This window comes from Lissotriton vulgaris, chromosome 5 (assembly GCF_964263255.1).
Source record: "Lissotriton vulgaris chromosome 5, aLisVul1.2, whole genome shotgun sequence".
Lineage (NCBI taxonomy): Eukaryota > Metazoa > Chordata > Amphibia > Caudata > Salamandridae > Lissotriton > Lissotriton vulgaris.
The window spans coordinates 470146680-470166768 of record NC_141693.1 but is presented as its reverse complement, the minus strand read 5'-3'; the positions used below and the strand labels follow the sequence as shown (position 1 = coordinate 470166768).

General features: G+C 44.4%; 1 protein-coding gene across 1 annotated transcript in view; it reads left to right on the top strand.

The window, feature by feature from the left end:
• ARHGEF19 (Rho guanine nucleotide exchange factor 19) overlaps positions 1-20089 on the top strand; it is a 399335-nt gene that overhangs the window by 285182 nt on the left and 94064 nt on the right. The window contains exon 6 of the mRNA XM_086921910.1: positions 8257-8507. Within this exon, the coding sequence (XP_086778036.1) occupies positions 8257-8507 (251 nt within the window). The remainder of the gene's footprint in view (positions 1-8256; positions 8508-20089) is intronic.

Here is a 20089-nt window from a genome sequence, read left to right as displayed (position 1 = left end):
GGAAGTGCAGCCTCTATTTGCCTAATGGGCTATAGAGAGAGCCCCCAAGGCAGAGATGGGCACATGATGCAAATTGCTGTGGTTCTCGGTGCTCAGGAAAGACAGTGGGCTCAGACCGATTATGGATCTGTGGTTTCTGGATACCTTCCTAAGGAAGGACAAATACAGAACCCTGCCTGAAAATAATATTATGGTTTCTGCTCAAATGATCTAGAACAGAGCTCCCAAGTGTTTGAAGTACTGAGGAGAATGCTCATTTTGTTATTTTGTTTTTTTTGTTTTGGGAATTTTAAGAAGTAGATGGTCCCTTTACCCTTTTTTGTCCTCCCTTGAGGCTTAAGTTTCTGGTTCAAATAGGGTAGTAGGGTGGTGTCAAATAACTTATGTGTCACGCAAGCAATATTTATGCCAGCTTTTCCTTCCTTTGGAAGCCAATGAAGGTAAGGTTCTTTAGCATGAGGGAAATATGATCAGATTTCTTTGCTCCTACTGCTAGTTGAGCAGCCACTGGCATTATAGCTCAACGACTTGTGGTGGCAGATTTTAGATGGCCTGCTAGGTTGACATTTCCTCCATCTAAATTAGTGAGTGCAAGACTGGCACAGTGTATCTGAAGTTTGAAGGAGGTATTGTGAGTTTTAATTTTCTGAGCAGGTCGGGCTGGTGAGATGCTAATTTAGTATACTTGGAAATTCGGTTATTTAGAGAGGTTTTGGTATAAGATGAGCGGCTTTGAGTGTGGTTTCAGGGATGAGCAGAAGCCAAAGAGTTGTAGAGCAGCTAGGCATTTCTGGACAGGTTTGTGCTTGTCAGTAGAGAATAGTAAAAAGGAATTCTGGGGCATATTTACAAGGAGTTAACGCCACCAGAACGTCACTTTTTCCGATGTTCTGGTGATGTTAAGTCCTTCGCCTTATTTATAAGGCGGCGTTAAGCCTCTTAATGTGGCATAATGCTGCTTATAAATAATACCCCTATTCACGCAGCACTTGGTGTGAGAGGGCCGTGCAATGGGTTTTGCAGTGGGCGTTCCGCCGCAACACCCATTGCTTTTTGACGCTGACCAATGTTTACAAGGTATGGGGCAGCACCAAAAATATTGCTAGGGAATACCTGGTCTTAAGCAGGCGATACGAAGACAAATGTTTCATTTCTCCTCGTATTTTGCTCTTTCCATGTGTGCTGCATTCTGCAGCAAACATAGAAACAGCAAATCACCTGTAAAGATTGTTGATGTGCAGGAAGGTGTCCCTTCCTGCACATAAACAATCACCCCTTCAGCGCAGGCACCCTTGCAACATGGCGCAAGGGTGCCTGCTCTAGGGCAAGGCAGCTTCTGTAGCACCAGCGCTAGGAAAATGCTGGGTTGCGCCACATTCATGCAAATAAGGCGCATCCCTGTGTTTGGAAACTGACGGAGCGCGGCGTTACCAATTTTGGTGTAACACCGCTCTCCAGCAGTTTCTAGTAAATATGCCCCTCTGTCTTCAGAAGGTTCAGATTCAAAGGTTGAGATTGCGTCCAGTTTGCTAGATTATCTAGAAAAGGCTTCAGTTATTGATGATGCACAGGTTACCCATATATTCAACAGCCTCAATGACGCCACAACATCGAAATTGGCACCCTGTGATAACAGTGAAATAGTGGATGACAGCTAACCATCCCACTCTCAATCTAGACAATAATTAAATACTTAGGGGGTCATTATGATGGCGGAAGGACCGCCACCACCAGCCATGCGGTGATGGGCCCTCCGCCATCTGACTGCCAATATCACCTGCCACATTACGATGGCGGGGGGAATCGTTCCGCATGCAGAAGAGATTGGGCTAGCCTGCAAATCAACTAGGATTATATTTTCGGAGTTAGTGAGAGAGCAATGCGTTAGCAGATCACAGAGTTGTTCATCGAAGGCGGGTGTGTTTCTTGGTGGGTGGTTGATGAGATAACATTTTGTCACTTTGTTGTCTTTTAGCTTTAGGGTGGTGCTGAGGTATTCAAATGTTGTAATGGGGAAAACACGTTTGTTGCAGCCATTGTGATGCTGTTCTTTTGTATGATGGCTATGCCACTGCCGTTGCGGTTCTTCCTGTCCTTTTTGATGATGGAGAAAGCTGTGGGGACTAGAACGTCAAGGATCGGATAGTATAATTAGTTGAGCCAAGTTTCTTTGATGAGTGCGATTGATGTCAATGTTGTGGTGCAGTATGGCTTCAGCCAGCTCTGTTGCGTGTTTGGTTGCTGACCTACAGTTTAAGAGCATGCAGTTCACCTTACTGCTGGAAGTATGTTTCTGGGAGGGGGGGTGCCAAAGGTATTTCGGTGCGTTGTGATGGCGGTCTGGTAGCCCTAGATATGTTGAGGTCTCTGCCAATTCCGGTGATCACCTAGAGGTGGGGGGATGTTGTAAGGTCGTAGGACAATTACCCCTGATGCCACACAAGTGGCACTCATGATCGGAGTGGGACAGAAAATCGGCCCAAGCAGCAAAGTTAAAGTGGCATTCTTCTTTAGGCACATTAATGAGACTCTGTTGTATGGACAGTTTATCTACACTTTATTCAGTGACTTCCTTAGTATTACTCTTTCTGGTTCGAGGATTGGGAGATTTCAAAGGTTGCATCCAAAAGACTATTCAATTGACATTTTCAGTTGTGGCTTCATTACAGCTCTGAAGTACTTTCTAAATGGTTTGGCTGCTTTCAAGGCAGGAAGGTAAGAGAGGTGTAGAATTGAAAAGGATGGCTTAAAACCTGTAGGTGCAAGTTATACAGACACTATCTGAATTGCAAACATTCACTCCCTATCCAACTACCACTTGTGTGCACCTACCCAAAGATCTCTCTGGTGGTGGTAATGCCCTACTCCATAACCTCCCAGACTCCACACTGGTAACCCCTAGGGGCATCCTACATGCCACAGCACATCTCATCCAGGGCCTGAAGAAATATGATCACATCACCCACTCCCTAATGGAACTCTATTGCCTCGTCTTACCAGGCTGCACCATCTTCAAAATGCATCACTACGAACACCCCTGCTTATCTTGCCGACATACTTACGATCTCTGGTGGTTTTTTGTACACCCACAACCAGGATACCACCAGACTACAGATTAAGAGATGTTAAAAGGAAAAACAAGACTTTTTAGAATCTATGCATCCAGGATCTGGAACAATATATACGTATCCATCAGGATCGCCCCAACCTTGCTTAAGAGTAAGAAAGACTTAAAGGCTCACCTCTTTAAAGAAGATTACATCACAATGCATTGAGCGTACACAACTACCCTTCCTGTCATGTTACTCGCCAACTTTAAGCTTACCGTTGACCACCTACAGCAGTCCGCTGCCTTTTGACTAGGTTTAAACTATAGAAATACCCTATATATAGAAAGAGAGATACATACATGCTTACTAAATGTCAGCATCAATGCAGGAGGCAGAGAGCTGTGGCTGTAGCATTAGTGATAGGTATGGGAGCAGTTGTGGTGCTATCAAGATGTCAACGCTCCCATTCCATGTGCTTCTGCAGGGACAGGCAAGCCATGCCCCAGATTCATCCGGTACAATACAGGAGCTAATGGACGTGTTTGCCATCCCACTTAGCCTGCAACCTGTTGCTTGTCCTTTTTGTCAAGTGCTAGACCGAAAATTCAACACAGATGTGCGTTTATAAAGGCCACTAAAGCTTATAGAACACATCTTTTCCCCAATTACACGTCATTTTCTTCAGTTACAAATTAACTAGTGTCATTCAGGTGGAAATACTAAAAATAAACTGTTAATCTGGTGGTCAGCATTCCTGAACTAAAAAGAAATGACCTCTGCAAGTACCAGTGCCAATCACACCTACCTTAAGAAACTAACACCCATTCACCACCCTAAGGCAAATCCAAAAATGGACAAAACAAATTACCCTGGCCAGTGCTACTCACCTAAAATAGCGAGTTAATGAAGCTAACTGTTTGAAACACATTCACAGAGAACTGATTGAAACAGCATTCAACAATCAAACTACATGGTATTTGATAGACATTTTTTTTAAACTTACAAATCGGAAATTAAAAAAAGGGTTGATCTAGAATAACCTACTTTCATACATTGTCTCGGCTGTGTTATCCAAACATTCTAAACTCTCCACAAGACGTTGGCATTCTGATAACGAAGTAGGTATTGCGGGAAAGGAACCCCCATTCTCCGTCTTTAACTTGCAATTTGGAATCATTTGTCCATTTTGACTCTATTCCTTCAAGAACCCATTATCTCAAAGAAACAGAGCATGGGGTCATACTGCTCGAGCACTCCACGAGTAACAGACGCCTGTCTACTCTCACTACCAGAAATGTATCTTAAACGATTTATTAGGTGTGCATCATTGCGGTTTTCCTGGATGCAGCATGGAAACAGCCACAGTATGAGTTATCACCAGTATGCTATGCATAATGGACGGCTGACCAGGACCACTGGTCTTGTTGTGCTCCTTATTGGTTCATTTTGTTTTCCAAGTTGTCCAACCTCCACAATGAACCTCTTATATAATTTCTTGACAGCCTGGACAAGACCGGCTCTCTCAGTATCTACCTGAAAGTGTAGTCAGTCTATGACATTACCATCAGCAGTTTGGACACTCCTTGTACTGTATGTCCCTTTGCTGGTCACTCCAGGTCACTGAAATGGCTTCCTCGCTTTTTCCACATTCCGGCAACTCTCACTCCAAGTTTTTAGTTGTGACAGTTGAGTAGTGCGCCGTCTTCCTAGTCAGCTAAAGCGTAGTACTGAACTTGTCACTGAACTTGTTGCTATGCCTAGTACGTAACATCAAAAATTGTGAAATCGGACCCTTACTGGCACTGTACACTGAAAGTCGGACTAAGGCCGAGCTCCCACTAGACCAACGGACCGCTATGATTGTGGCGATCCCAAAACCTGGAAAACCACCGTCCGACTGTACATCCTATCGCCCAATCTCTCTTCTCAATGCGGAAGCCAACATTTTCGCAAAAACTCCTAGCCAACAGGCTGATCTCCCACCTCCCGCAACTGATCCATCCAGATCAGTCGGGCTTTATGCCCCATAGAAACACCGCCCTTAACCTACGGCGAGTACATGGTGTGCTTGCCAGAGCACCGTCATACTCTGCTTCAGCGGTCATCTTGGCACTCGATGCGAAAATGGCCTTCGATATGGTGGAATGGCAGTATCTCTTCAAAGTCCTGGCACACATGGGGTTTGGTCCGAATTTTATAGCATGGGTTCGCTTGTTATACACCAACCCAGTTGCTCAGGTCGCGGCGAATGGCCACATATCCCGTACGTTCCCATTGTCACGGGGGACGCGTCAGGGATGCCCTTTGTCGCCGCTACTCTTTGCAATAGTGCTAGAACCCCTAGTTACACTGATACGTGCAACCCCCTTGCTGAAAGGGATCGCGTGGACGGAGTGATGGGAGGATCGTCTTTCCCTCTATGCAGACGATATGCTCGTATACTTGACGGACCCAGAACACAGCATACCGGAACTCCTAACACTGTTTGATAGGCAGGGGAAGACCTCTGGCTATACCATTAACTGGGCAAAATCGGAGCTATATGTCCTGTGGGGACCGGCTCCCGTTCTTGGTACTGACTGCCCTCTGTGACTTGCCGGGACATCCTTTAAGTACCTTGGCATACACGTCACAGGGGACCCGGCTGACTTCTTCGAGAAAAATTTGAAACCACCATTAGACCGCTTGAGACACGATGTACAACATTGGGCGACGTTACCGTTGACGCTGCTGGGCAGAGCGGCACTTTATAAAATGATGGCGTTGCCGAGATTTCTTTACGCTCTCGACAATTAACCTTACCCGATACCTCAGAGATATTTCAGGCAGGTGGACGCACTGGTGTCCAATCTACTATGGAATAATCGCCCAGCACGCATTGCACATGCAAAAATGAACAGGAGCTGGTACGAAGGGGGGATTGCACTGCCGAATTTACAGTTGTATTATTGGGCGGCGCAGCTGAAAACCCTTAACCAATGGATTCATGCACCCCAGGAGGATCCAGCGTACAGGGCGGACAGGGCACAGTTGGGTACCAATAGTATGCTCAAAGCCCTATATGACAAAAGATTAACAACGAAGATGGTGGGACCCACTAAACTCACAACTACATTGTGGCATGCGGCACAGGCCAAATTAGGATGGAAAGGCAAAATCACAAAGCTCACCCCACTTTGGGACACTAGAGCCCTGGGGCGCTTAAAACATAGTAAGGGTTTCACACAATGGGCTAACATCGGTATCTCAACAGTAGGAGACCTATGGGACAAGGGAACGGTTGTTCCCTTTGCCCAGCTGCAGCAACAATATGACTTAGGGGAGACAGAAACATATAGATATGTGCAAATTAGGCATGTCCTGCTTGCAGTCATACCAGAGGACTCGGAAGTCCCGGAGGCGTCCCCTCTTGAGGACCGCCTTCTTACAGACTACATGACACAGCGCGCTACATCCCTCACATATCGCAAATTGATAAACAACCTGCCTGACCCTACCTTACAATTGAGAGAGAAATGGGGTGCTGAAATAGGGGACATGGATGATTCAGAGTGGAATGAGGCACTGGCTTCCCCGAAGGAGGTGGGCATCTCGGCTAGGTTCGGCCTAGTGCCGCTCAAAATTTTGCACCGGGTGTACTACACGAGAACCACCCTACACAAAATACACCAGGCTCCACACCCCTACTGCCTCCATGGGTGCGGGGAGGAGGGAACGTTTCTGCATACTATGTGGGAATGTCCCTGTATAGTCGAGTATTGGCGGCAAGTAATGCGTACCATCTCCCAGACACTGGAAATATCTGTACACCCTGAACCATGCAAATGTCTATTAAACATATGGGAGCCCAACGACCTCGCCAGATACGGTCAAATTTGGGCTACAGTAGGAATGCTCATAGCGAAGAGAAATATAGCTCAAAAGTGGGGCGCAGCAGACCTTCCCACGTTAGCTCAGTGGTGTAAGAATATGGATATGGTAATGATCATAGAAAGGGCGGTCTATGAGGCAAGAGCGAGCCCACATAGGTGGAACAAGATCTGGACCCAGTGGAATCTGTTCAGGGGGGAGATTTGTGAACCATTGCAGGAAGACGATCAAACGGACTCGGATGAGGAAGAAATCGAGGAATGAGTCGGGGTGGGATAGGGTAACTGTGCTTAACTCTCCGCACCAGAACTAGAAATGTTTGATTGAGCCGTATGTGCAAGGCGAGGCCTAATTGCTTGAACCAATGACACACTCTAATTGTTATATTTACTTACCTGTACATTTCTATACCTAATCTACGATTTATGATTTATTGCTCAGCTGTGGCGGCAGCGCAATACCTGATTGACCAGATTAATGTTGTGCCCTTGATGTCATGACTGCTACAATGTATGTTCCACGTTCTATGCTTACTCAATAAAAATGTTTTAAAAAAAAAAAATTCTGAAATCGACTAACAAAATGCACACATGCCACAGGATTCCCCCTTTGCAGTTAAGTCTTTAGTGCTATTGAGGGTCATCTTTGGGAATGCTTTACTGATCACTATCTCTCAATATCCTTCCTGACAGATCTGCAAGTGGCCACCTGCTTGTCTACTGACATCCTTATATCAGGCTAGATCAGCAGAATCGTAGTAATACTTCAGTGACTCCCTCTGGGAGCCATACCAGTTTTTAATACAACCTGTGAGGCATACTACCTGCCTTTCCTAAGTAATTTGGTAAAAAGCTGATTGCTCCCGCAGCACCCTATCACTCCAAAACAAAAACAACCCACGCCTGTAGGGCTTACAATCTAAAAGATAATAGATGATATCTCAAACCTTCAGAGAGTTTCTTTACCTCAACCCAGACGCTGATTCAGAAGAGATAGAACATTTGTCTATTTCAATCTGCACCAGTGACTATAGTTAGGTAACCAGGGCACTTCCTAAATCCCAGCTAAAGATTTCCTTTCCCACCAGGTAAGTTACTCTTGATTGATGAAATTTATCCCACTGTGAAGTTAATTTTGTATGTCTGCATGATGCTTTGATGTCAGTTTGGCCTGGTTTCTGCTTTTAAAATTATCAAAACAAATATTTAAATATTGTAAGGATTAATCCCTGACTCAGGTAGTTAATTTTAACAAAATGTCTTTATCCACTTAAGTCTGCAGTGTTTTGCTAAGTGAGGAATGATGTCTGCTCTAATTACTGCTACTTTTTCTGTAGCTATCCTTTACCAGGAGTACAGTGACGTTGCCATTAATCGCGAGATCCAGCGGCAGCAGCGTGAGGACACACCATTGGAGGAGGAGGATGATGGCGAGGCACCTCCCAAGGCTAACCTATCCCCCACCAGCTCCTTCCGCTCACAGCGCTCTTCCCGGGGCTCCACTTTCTCACTCTGGCAGGACATCCCTGATGTCAGGGGCAGTGGGGTGCTTGCCACCTTGAGCATGCAGGAGCGGAAGCTGCGGGAGGTGAGCTAGTAGAGCAGGGAAGAAACTGTAATATCTTCCTTACATCTCTTCATCTCTACTGCCTCTCTTCTTTACAACTATATCCCACTCTTTTCTTTTTGTGTTGTTGTCTCTTCCTGTACTCTTTCTCACCTTTTCCCCCATTTATCTTTTTAGGTCTCGCGTTTCGCTGCTCTCGCTATTGCGAGTACCTTTTGGAATAAATTCTGCCGAGGACTTTCATGCACGCGTCTGCATGGACAAACATGGCTGCTCTTGCCATTTGTTCATAGCAGACAGCATGCGTGTGTCCGTACGGACTGTGGACAGTCCGACGCCATCTTGCAAAGCTTTCATTGTCATAGCAACGAAAATGCGGCTTCCCGTATGCAGCTTGTTTTCGGCTCCTACCATTCCGTCCCTTCTATTTTTGTTACACAACACTGACTGGATCACCCGCGCTGTCAAGCACTTTAATTTGATTACAAACTACTTAAGTATCAGGAAAAACACACCTCAAATACTTAATTATGCAGCGTAATTACAAATCATAACTTATTGTAAGTCCCACATGAGCAGCAAAATTTGAAGGAAGTTGCACAGCATTAGTAGTGGGATAGGAAAGTCTTGTGGCCCACCCTAACATCCGATCAAGAGGTTCTTATGCATATTTCCTCCATACCAAATTAGACAAGCATTGAAAATGCAATAGGTCTCGCCTTTGATTACGTTGCAGCCATTTGCTTTGCTAATGGTATTGTTTCTCATTTCTTTCGCTCCTCAGCAGCCTTGTCCCTTTTCCTACTCCTGACTCAAATTATAATTCCCGACTCAAATTATCAAGGCATGAACCGATAAAATCTCTCTGAGCCTGCTTATCAACACCTTTTTTTTTTCCTTTTCTCCTTTTCTGCCCCCCATGACTTAACTTCCTCATCTCAGCACCCTAAATCACAGTCCTTACTCCCTCTTCTGCATTCTCATCATACTCACATTTGAGGTGATCTCTCCTACAGAGAGATGAACCATGCCCCAGAAGCCAATGTCCTATTTTAGTTATGAATTGTGTCTATGTCTATCACCTCCAATAAAATATTCACCCTCCCTCCACCACTTCCTCTATCTTTCACTGCTCTTTGATGGACAAGGATACTTTAGGATTTTTTTTATTAATTCAAACATTTCTTTTTAATTTAATTACATGTTTCTGTTACCTTATATGTTACCACTGTAGCAGGGCGCAGGGATTAATTTTGTGTGCCGCTATTGGAGGTGTTCCCAGTTTTTTTGCTGGGCTAGGGTGGGGAGTAGTTTAGCATTTGAGGCAGGCAGTTTAGAAGCTGTGTGGCAATGAGTTAGACCGTTGCCAATGCGTAAGTATGCGTGCGGTTGGTAACAAGGAGCTAGCACAGTCTTAGTAGTGAGATCTCTTGAGAAGCAATATCTCTTTACTATGAACTATAAAGCAGGAAAGACAATGCTTTATGGGTCTCTTTCCTGTCTTCAAGATGGGGGGCTAAACAAGACAGTCCAAGCAGCATGATGTAGTGCTGCAGCTGGACAATGAGGAGGAAATTCTTCAAATTTGCTGAGTCTAATTAGAAAAAAAACTTGGTTTCGAAGGAAAACCCCAGCAAGAGGAAGGTTGCTGTTCCCAGTATATTAACAAAGAAGCTGTTGATCTCCCTCTCCATAATGTTATAAAGGACATTTTATGTACAGAGTGGGGAAGATCTGGATAAAGCTAACATTCTGTGATATATATCATTAAAGATTACAAAAAATCCTTTTCACAGATGCCGAAAGTTAGCACAATTTTGGAAATGAGGATCCTTATAGTATTTTGGCAATTATGAAAGAAGTTCCTGTAAGATTTCACATTTGATAGCCTCTAGGCCAGAGGTCTTCAAACTTTTTGATGCCAGGACCCCCTTGTAAAACCTTTTTAGGCGTAAGGACCCCCTTCCGACAAAAGATTTTAGAAACTGGTACTCCTCATCATCAACAACTATCTACAACCATAAATGCGCCTGTTAGACCTCATCACATCCATCCATCCATCATTCATCCACCCACACTTCCACACATCCATCCATCCTTCACCCATCCACCCTTTCATCCTTCCTTCCATCCATACATCCATCATCCATCCATCCTTTCATCTTTCCATCCATGCATCCATCCTTTACCTATCCACCCGTCCATCCATCCACCCACCTTTTCACACATCCATCCATCATTCATCCATGCAACCTTTTATCCATCCTTCATCCATCCACCCTTTTATCCATCCTTCATCCATCCACCCTTTCATCCTTCCATCCATACATCATTCATCCATCCTTCCATTATTCCATCCATATATCCAACTTCCCTTTCATCCATACATCCATCCTTCATCCATCCACCCTTTCATCCATCCATCCTCCATCCACCTTTTCACACATCCATCCATCCTTCATCCATCCATCAACCCTTTCATCTTTACATCCATCCACTCATCTTTACATCCATCCACTCATCATTCATCCATCCACTCATCATTCATCCACCCACTCATCATTCATCCACCCACCTTTTCACACATCCATCCTTTCATCCTTACATCCATCCATCCTTCCTTCATCCTTCCTTGCTTCCATTCATACATCCATCTACCCTTTCATCCTTCCATCCATCCTTCATCCATCCACCCTTTCATCCATCCACCCTTTCATCCATCCATCCATCCTCAATCCACCTTTTCACACATCCATCCATCCTTCATCCATCCACCCTTTCATCTTTACATCCACCCACTCATCATTCATCCACCCACCTTTTCACACATCCATCCATCCTCTCATCCTTCCATCCATCCTTCATTCCATCCATACATCCATCCACCCACCCTTTCATCCTTCAATCCTTACATACATTCATCCTTCATCCATCCACCCTTTCATCCATCCATCCACCCACCATTCATCCCCCACCTTTTCACACATCCATCCATGCAACCTTTTATCCATCCATCCATCCTTCATCCATCCACCCTTTCATCCATCCATTCATCCTCCACCCACCCACCTTTTCACACATCTATCCATATATATATATATATATATATATATATATATATATATATATATATATATATACATACATACATACATACATACATACATACATACATACATACACACACATGTACACACACACACATGTATGCATGTGAACAACCCGAATGACAGAGTGCGGGCAGCTAATGTGCGTGTTTATTTAACACTTTTTTATGCACAAAATGCATCTTCCTGTCTAAAGCTACAAACATCATCAAATGCCAGTTTTGAATTTTGAACACAATTGCTGAAATTTCGCATAATTGTGCAAAGGAAGTTAAGCAGACTTTGAACACCCCCAGTTATAATGCGGAGAGGCTTGCAAAAGGACCACACATGTTTCACTCACCCCTTTTGCAGGTAATGTCATGCAACAGACAATCCAAAGGATGATTGAAAGGTTTTCTCCATGTCTGTTTGTTTCAAACAAGTGTTGTCATTCTCACACAGAAATCCCAATTATCATGCAGGCGGGGGGGGGGGCAAAAATTCACGGACAGCGGAGTGCTGGCAGGGGGAGGGTGGTGCGAAATCCATCCAAGGACAGCAGAATGCGGGCAGGGGTGTGCGAAAATGCACAGACAACGGAGTGCGAGGGGGGGTGGGACCCAGGAGAGGTGGCAGAAAGCAGGCGAGACCAGCAGCCACCATTCCACTGGCACACTAAGATACCTACAGGTTGAACTAGCGCTATATAAAACGTTACAAATTAAAATAAACTCCACAGCGAAGTCCATTGAACTCAAAGGGCTACAGCCTCCTCCCCCAGCCCCCCCAGCTCGTGTATGTGAGCCCTGCTGAAACAGCCTCAGGGACATATACAAAGGCACACCAGAGTACTTCACAGGTCTTCAAAAGACCTTTACTTGTTAATGAGGCTTTAATGTTTTTCACACCTTGGTGTGAATAAGGCCTCCACCGTGAGCACCCTCAATCAGCCCGACGCCAGGAACTGCACTCTGACAGAATCGGCAACCCCCTTCCCAGGACTCCACGACCCCCCTGGGGGTCGCGCCCCACAGATTGAAGACCTCTGCTCTAGGCTGTGGCAGCCTCAGAGGGTTCTAAAATAGCAGGTCATAGACTTCTTTGAATGAAGTCCTGGAAACTAGAATCCAGTCAAAGCAGTTTAATGAAGCTGTTCGGTAATGAACTGTATGAAATGCTGCATAAAACAGCGGAAGAAAGAAGGATTTTCAGGCCATTCTGATTGGTGTTGAGTAAGAAGTTGTTTATGTTTAAACATTCCTCCCAAAACATCCAGGACAAACGCCCCTTACGTGGCCCAACTTGTGGTCGGGGCCACCTTTGGAAACAAAACCAACCTAAAAGTCCCAGAAATTACTATACAGAAAATGGGGCAAGGTTAAGACTTTTCTGCCATCACTGGGAAAATTGCATCACAGACCAATGGGTGTTCCAAGTGATGAAGGATGAGTGCTGTATTCCATGTGCTCTGAGTCTGTCACAAGGACATTTCAAACTGACCAGCTGGCTAAATTAAGTGTTGAAGATTCAAGCAATGATTTTGGGGGTCTAGGTGCTTTTAGAAAAGCAAGCAGTCTTAGTACATTTGGATAAAAACAGATAGCGATTTTATTGTACCCTGTTTTTGGTCATCAAATCCGACGAGAGGCTGAGACCAGTTCTGAACTTCAACAACCTGAAAAAATATGTCTCAGTGGAGACTTTCAAAATGATTACTTTTAAAATTATCATTCTGTTGCTCGCTAAGAATGATTTACTAGTGATTTTAGATCTACAGGACGCTTACTTTCACATCCTCATTTATCCTTCCAGTCAACAATTTTCCTGATTTGTGATGGGAGACCAACATTTCTAGTTTTAGGCCCTCCTCTTTGGTCTAGCAATATCTTCCAGTGTCTTCCCCATGGTATCTGCTCCTGTTGGTGCTTACCTTCAATTGTGTGGTGTCACAGTTTTCCTGTATCATGATGACTGGTTATTATAGCCTTTCTCTTTTTTGAAGGCTCAAGAAAGCTTTGAATTGGAGACCAGAGTTCTCTATCACATGGGTTTTATTGTCAACTCTTAGAAGACCAGTGTCTTCCTCATGGTATCTGCTCCTGTTGGTGCTTACCTTCAGTTGTGTGGTGTCACAGTTTTCCCGTATCATGATGACTGGTTATTATAGCCTTGCTCTTTTTTGAAGGCTCAAGAAAGCTTTGAATTGGAGACCAGAGTTCTCTATCACATGGGTTTTATTGTCAACTCTTAAAAGACCAATCTTCACTCATCGCAGGAGAGGATGTTTATTGAAGCTCAATTCAACACCCTCTTGGGTCTTGTGTTCCTGCTTGCCCAAAGAATAATGAAAGTTCAGCACATCAGGCAACTCTTGAGTGAGTCCAATGCAATGTCAAGAGTGTGGCTAAAAGTGCAAGGACTGTTAGCAATTACAACCACAGTTGGCCCTAGGGCGCAAAACCACCTGAAGCCTGTGGTGAACTATGTTCTAAGTTGGTGGTCCAAAACATGCAAGATTACAAATCCCTTATACCCATCATTCTCGAAATAACTCTGAAATTGGGTTGGTGGATGCTAGAGAACAATTTATTGAATGGAATCCCACTGCAGTATTTTGCTCCACTATAGTTAACCACAAATACCAGCCTTTGGGGTAAGAGGGCAACACTGGGTGAGACTGAGATGAAGAGGCCCTAGTCACAGGAGAGGAAAACCTCTGTACATCCAACTGGAGGGAGTTGTCTGCAGTGCGGCATGCACTGCAGGCTTTTGCCCTCAATTGGGGAGAGGGAATGTCTTAGTGAGAACGGATAATCAGGTAACAAGATGATATCTCATTCGCCAAGGTGGGACAAAGAGCATGGATTTGAATCAAGTGGTGGATCTGACTTTTGCCTCCTTAGTCGTCCATCTCCTGTTCTTATGATGTTAATATCTGATAGCGACTTCTAGCTGCAGATTTCCTTGCCTTAGAATATTCCTCAGACGTCTGACTGGATTCGGAAATTTTTCATTAGCAGTACCCCATTGCGCCGATAGGTGGCATTTTTTTCGTCATCTGCGTGAGAAGTAACATTCACGGTGCCCTATCTTCAACCTATGTTTTTATAATTTCTTCCTTAAAAAGGAGAAATTCAAGATGCTCATCCTTTCTCAGGCCCTGTGTGCCCTGGACCCTGGAGACTGTATGGTAGTGTTGGACTTGCAGGATGCCTATTTTCACATTCCCATCCTGCCTGCCCAGTGTTTTCAGTTCACTGTGCTCCCTTTTGGCTTCACCAGGGCCCCTCGAGTGTTCACCAAGGTGATGGTGGTGGTTGCTGCTGATGTGTGGAGATCAGGGGTGCCAGTCTTCCCCTATCTCAACAACTGGCTGTTGAAGGTGGGCATGTCCCAGGCTGTCATCTCCAACCTCCAGACTTTGGTGGACCTCCTGCATTTGCTGGGGTTGACTGTCAACATGCCGAAGTCACACCTGACTCCCTCTCAGACGTTCCCTTTCATCAGAGCCATTTTGGACACATTGCAGTTTTGGGCCTATCTTCAAGAATGGTGAGTCTCCAACCTAGTCCAGATCTCGTCAGGAGCTGCAAAGGACCTGCAGTGGTGGTGTATGAACCGCAATTGGGTCAGCGGCAGACCCCTCTCCCTTTTCCAACCAGATCTCACTGTGGTGACACATACATCACTCTTGGAATGAGGCGGCCATCTGGGAGAGGTGGAGATCAGAGAACTCTGTTCTCTGGCGGAATCCGAACTCCAGATCAACCAGTTGGAGCTCCGAGCAATCTGATTGGCATTGAAAGCCTTTCTACCCTCCATACAGGGAAGGCTAATGAAGGTGTTCACGGACAAGCTATGCCATGTGGTACTTCAACAAACAGGTCAGGGTGAGATCGTGGACTCTTTGTCAAGATGCAGTGTGTCTACGGACATGGCTGGTACAGCAGGGCAAATCCCTAGTGGTTCAACATCTGGCAGGTTCTCTGAATGCCAGAGTGGATAAACTCAGCGCAAGGTGTATAGTGGATCATGAATGGTGTCTCCATCCGGAGGAGGTGCAAGGTCTCTTTCAGCAATGAGGAGAGCCTTGGTGAGATCTGTTTGCCACAGCCCAGCCGAGAACTCGCAATGTCAGCAGCTCTGCCAGCTGGAGTTTCCAAGGCAGCTCTCACTCAGACGCTTTTCATCTCAAGTGGGGCTCAGGCCACCTGTATGCCTTTCCGCCCTTATTAACATAAGAATGGGACCCCCTCTATATTATCACTGCAATGGTCAGGGAAAGAGAGGAAAAGCAAAACACTATCAAAGAAATATTCCCCCTTGACCTATATTATTTTACTGGTATATATCCAACACTTTACATTTCTGTATTTTTATACATCAGGGCAAACAACAGCTAAAGCCTTTTTTTTAGATTTTTATTATTTTATCTTTGGTTATTTTTCAGTACAAAAATGTCTTTCATTTATAAATTGATCACATCAGTTAATATATTTTATCAAAAAACACATAGTATAAAAACTCATCTTCAATAATAGACTATTTCATGCAGGGAAAAAAACAGATTACAAAACAATCAACATTCACACAGGTACATACACTCCTTACTTATCATACATGCTACATTCATTCTTGATTCTGCGTCCGAGGGATCACAGATGGAAGTGCAAAATACGCAAGGTCGACGCGTTTCGGCAGAATAAACCGCCTTCCTCAGGACCTATCTTGCAGAATACAAACAAATATTTTTATAGCCCCTGCATGGTTGAGTATCTGAGGTTCTAGAAACGAATTCCTATCAAGGTACACGCATTTGCTGGGGGGTTGATTATTGTATGAATTCCTATTTTATCAGATATTGTGTTTTCTTCTTCTAATTGTCGGTGCCAAGGTTTGTTTTTTGTTGTACGTCTGGTGATGGACTTGTTGATACAATGTTCGAAATTTGAGGCTTGAAGTCAATCTCTCCGTGTAACCCAAGGCGAGTAACCGTTATATTATTATTTTCAAAGTTGTTTAAGTTTCTTATTTCCGTCTTTGCCGCTAAGCGGTCTCAGGCGGCTGTGTGTCAGGGCGATCCGATGCAATTTGAAGCTGTGTGGTGCCTTTCGCAGAAACGGGATATTTTTGGATTGAGATGCTTTCGATTCTTCTTTCATCCGGCAAAAACGTATCCGCGCTCACACTGCTACGGGAAATAAGAAACTTAAACAACTTTGAAAATAATAATATAACGGTTACTCGCCTTGGGTTACACGGAGAGATTGACTTCAAGCCTCAAATTTCGAACATTGTATCAACAAGTCCATCACCAGACGTACAACAAAAAACAAACCTTGGCACCGACAATTAGAAGAAGAAAACACAATATCTGATAAAATAGGAATTCATACAATAATCAACCCCCCAGCAAATGCGTGTACCTTGATAGGAATTCGTTTCTAGAACCTCAGATACTCAACCATGCAGGGGCTATAAAAATATTTGTTTGTATTCTGCAAGATAGGTCCTGAGGAAGGCGGTTTATTCTGCCGAAACGCGTCGACCTTGCGTATTTTGCACTTCCATCTGTGATCCCTCGGACGCAGAATCAAGAATGAATGTAGCATGTATGATAAGTAAGGAGTGTATGTACCTGTGTGAATGTTGATTGTTTTGTAATCTGTTTTTTTCCCTGCATGAAATAGTCTATTATTGAAGATGAGTTTTTATACTATGTGTTTTTTGATAAAATATATTAACTGATGTGATCAATTTATAAATGAAAGACATTTTTGTACTGAAAAATAACCAAAGATAAAATAATAAAAATCTAAAAAAAAGGCTTTAGCTGTTGTTTGCCCTGATGTATAAAAATACAGAAATGTAAAGTGTTGGATATATACCAGTAAAATAATATAGGTCAAGGGGGAATATTTCTTTGATAGTGCCTTTCCGCCCTTACCACTCCTACCCAGAGTTCTCAAGAAGGTCCGGAACAATCGGGCCCAAGTCATCCTTGTAGCTCCAGACTGATCAAAGAGAGTCTGGTGTCCTGAGCTGTTCAGCATGTCCATCAGTCCTCAGATCAGGCTGCCCCTTCGAGAGAATGTTCTGTCGCAGCAGCAGGGGAGGGTTCTCCACCCAAATCTGTCAATGCTCCACCTTCTTGCTTGGAGATTGAGCGGCCACAGTTGACCAATTAAAAAAAACAAATCTTTTTATTAAACATACGTCAGTATCAAACAACTCAATATTTCCAGTTACATATACCATATCTCGTACATGTGATATGACACAATCAACAATCAGTAATTCTATCTGTCCAGTAACACGCTACAATCAAGGTCTCAATCTAACACCTACCTTGTGCCCTCCCCGCTAGCTTCTTGGAGTCTCCCAGTTCCCCCTATATAATTCCCACTGTTGCCATACTTTTTCCCACTTCTTAGGGCAACCCCTGCTTTCAAATACTGTCTTTTCTGCCATACAGCACCAATCCATGTCTCGCTTCCATTGTGTAGCCATTTACAGTTGACCAATTTTGACCTTCTGCCTGAAGTCTGTAACGTTATTTTGCCTGCCAACCATGTCTCTACCAAGACTGTTTACACCTGCCATTGCGCTCAATTTGTGGTATGGTGTTCAGGAAGAGAGATTGATCCTCTTTCTGCCCATCTTTCTCAGTTTCTCATGCTCGTCCTTTCCCTTGCCCAGCAGGGCTATGCTCTGGGCATTGTTAAAGGATAGCTACCTGCAATTTTTGCATTTCTTCATTTGCCTGATCAGCCTTCCAATTCCCATCCCTTAATGTACATAGCTTTTAAAAACATTTGCAACATATGTTCCCTCCCGCTCCCTTTGTTATGCCCCAGTGGGATCTCAATCTTATCCTTCCCTTCCTTATGTGCACTCCTTTTGAGCTTCTGCAAAATTGTCCACTCAGGTTCCTTACAATCAAGAAAGCCTTTCTTGTGGCAATGACATGTGCCCAGAGAGTCAGTGAGCTTCAGGCCTTGTCATTCAAGCTTCCTTATCTTAACATCTACCCAGACAAACTGGTGCTTCATACGAGAGCTCCCTTTCTTCCGAAAGTGGTCAGTTCGTTTAACGCAGGCCAAACCATCACTCTGCCTGCATTTTAGGCTCTGCTTCATCCCTCCAAGGAAGAGGAGCAACTTCATCGTCTTGACCAAAAAAAGGCTGTTATTGTTCTACGATGACTGCACAAAAGAGTTATGGGTGAACAGCCAACTCTTCGTGGGGTATGTCTCAGTAAAGAACGGATGGGACATGCAAAAGACTGTTAGACTTGGCATCTTTTGGCATGTTTTCCCTAAGTTTTTGCTTTGGACCTCCCGGTTTTGACTTTGTTTTTGCTGGCGTAGTGTTTCTGCACACTTTTCTCACGGCTGATCAGTGGTAAAGTGCAAGTGCTCCTGTGGTAAATTGTGTTATGGGTAGGTGTTTCCACGATTGGATATTTGTTTACTTGTTAGTCCCTAGTAAAGTGCACTGAGTGTGCCAGGGCCTGTGAATCAAATGCTACTAATGGGCCTGCAGCACGGATTGTGCCACCCACGTGAGTAGCCCTGAAAAGGTAACTTAGTCCCGCCATTGTGAAGTCTGTGCGGAGTTTGTAACTGCCATGTCGACTTGGTGAGTGCACACACTGGTCGGTCCCTCACCTTCCCTTTTCTTACATGTCAGCCACCAGGTACCCCTGTGGGCAGGGTGCAGTGTATGTGAAAGGTAGGACATGCCCTGGTGTGTGTGGCATGTCCTTTTAGCGAATTGAGGCCAATTTTGTTTTTCAATATTGCAAGGCTACCTATGCCCTATAGGACAGTATGGGGACTTTGTTTATAACATCTTATAAACATAACTGGCCCTGAGAATTAGGTAGGAATTAAAGTTTAGTATGCCTGAACTCAGAATCTAAAGATGCATCTTTTAGTGAAGGTGATTTTTACATTCTGCCTTTGAAAATACTACTTTTAGAATGTAGGTCTTTTCTTGCTCAGTCATCCTGTGTGCCTCTGCTAAAATGTGGATTGCCTGTCTGGGTTTTGGATGACAGAAGGCTGGGGAACAGGAGTGGCTCCAGATAGTCTAGGTGGGTCAGGAAAGGGCTGAATAGGCCTGGACTGCAATTGGGGAAGGGGGAGGAGATATCCTTGCACCTCAAAGGGCCTGGTCTGCCTCTGACTATGCCATCTCCACCTTCTGCCAGGAAGTCACACCACAGAAGGCAGAACTGGTTCTGGTTGGGCACAGACACTCTCTGCCTAAGAGATCAAAGGATTTTGGGATATAAATATTGGGGCTCAGAACCCTGAACTTTAGAACTCTTTTGGATCAAGAAGACTGCCAGGAATAAAAGCTGGAGAAGCTGTGAGGAGGAAGTACCACTTTGCTGTGTGCTTTGCTGTGTTGGCCTGCAGTGACTGCTTCTGTCTTGGGCAGTGAAAGGACTGGACTGAAATTTCTGCAATCTACTTTTGTGAGTTTCTCCAAGGGCTTGAGGTAGAG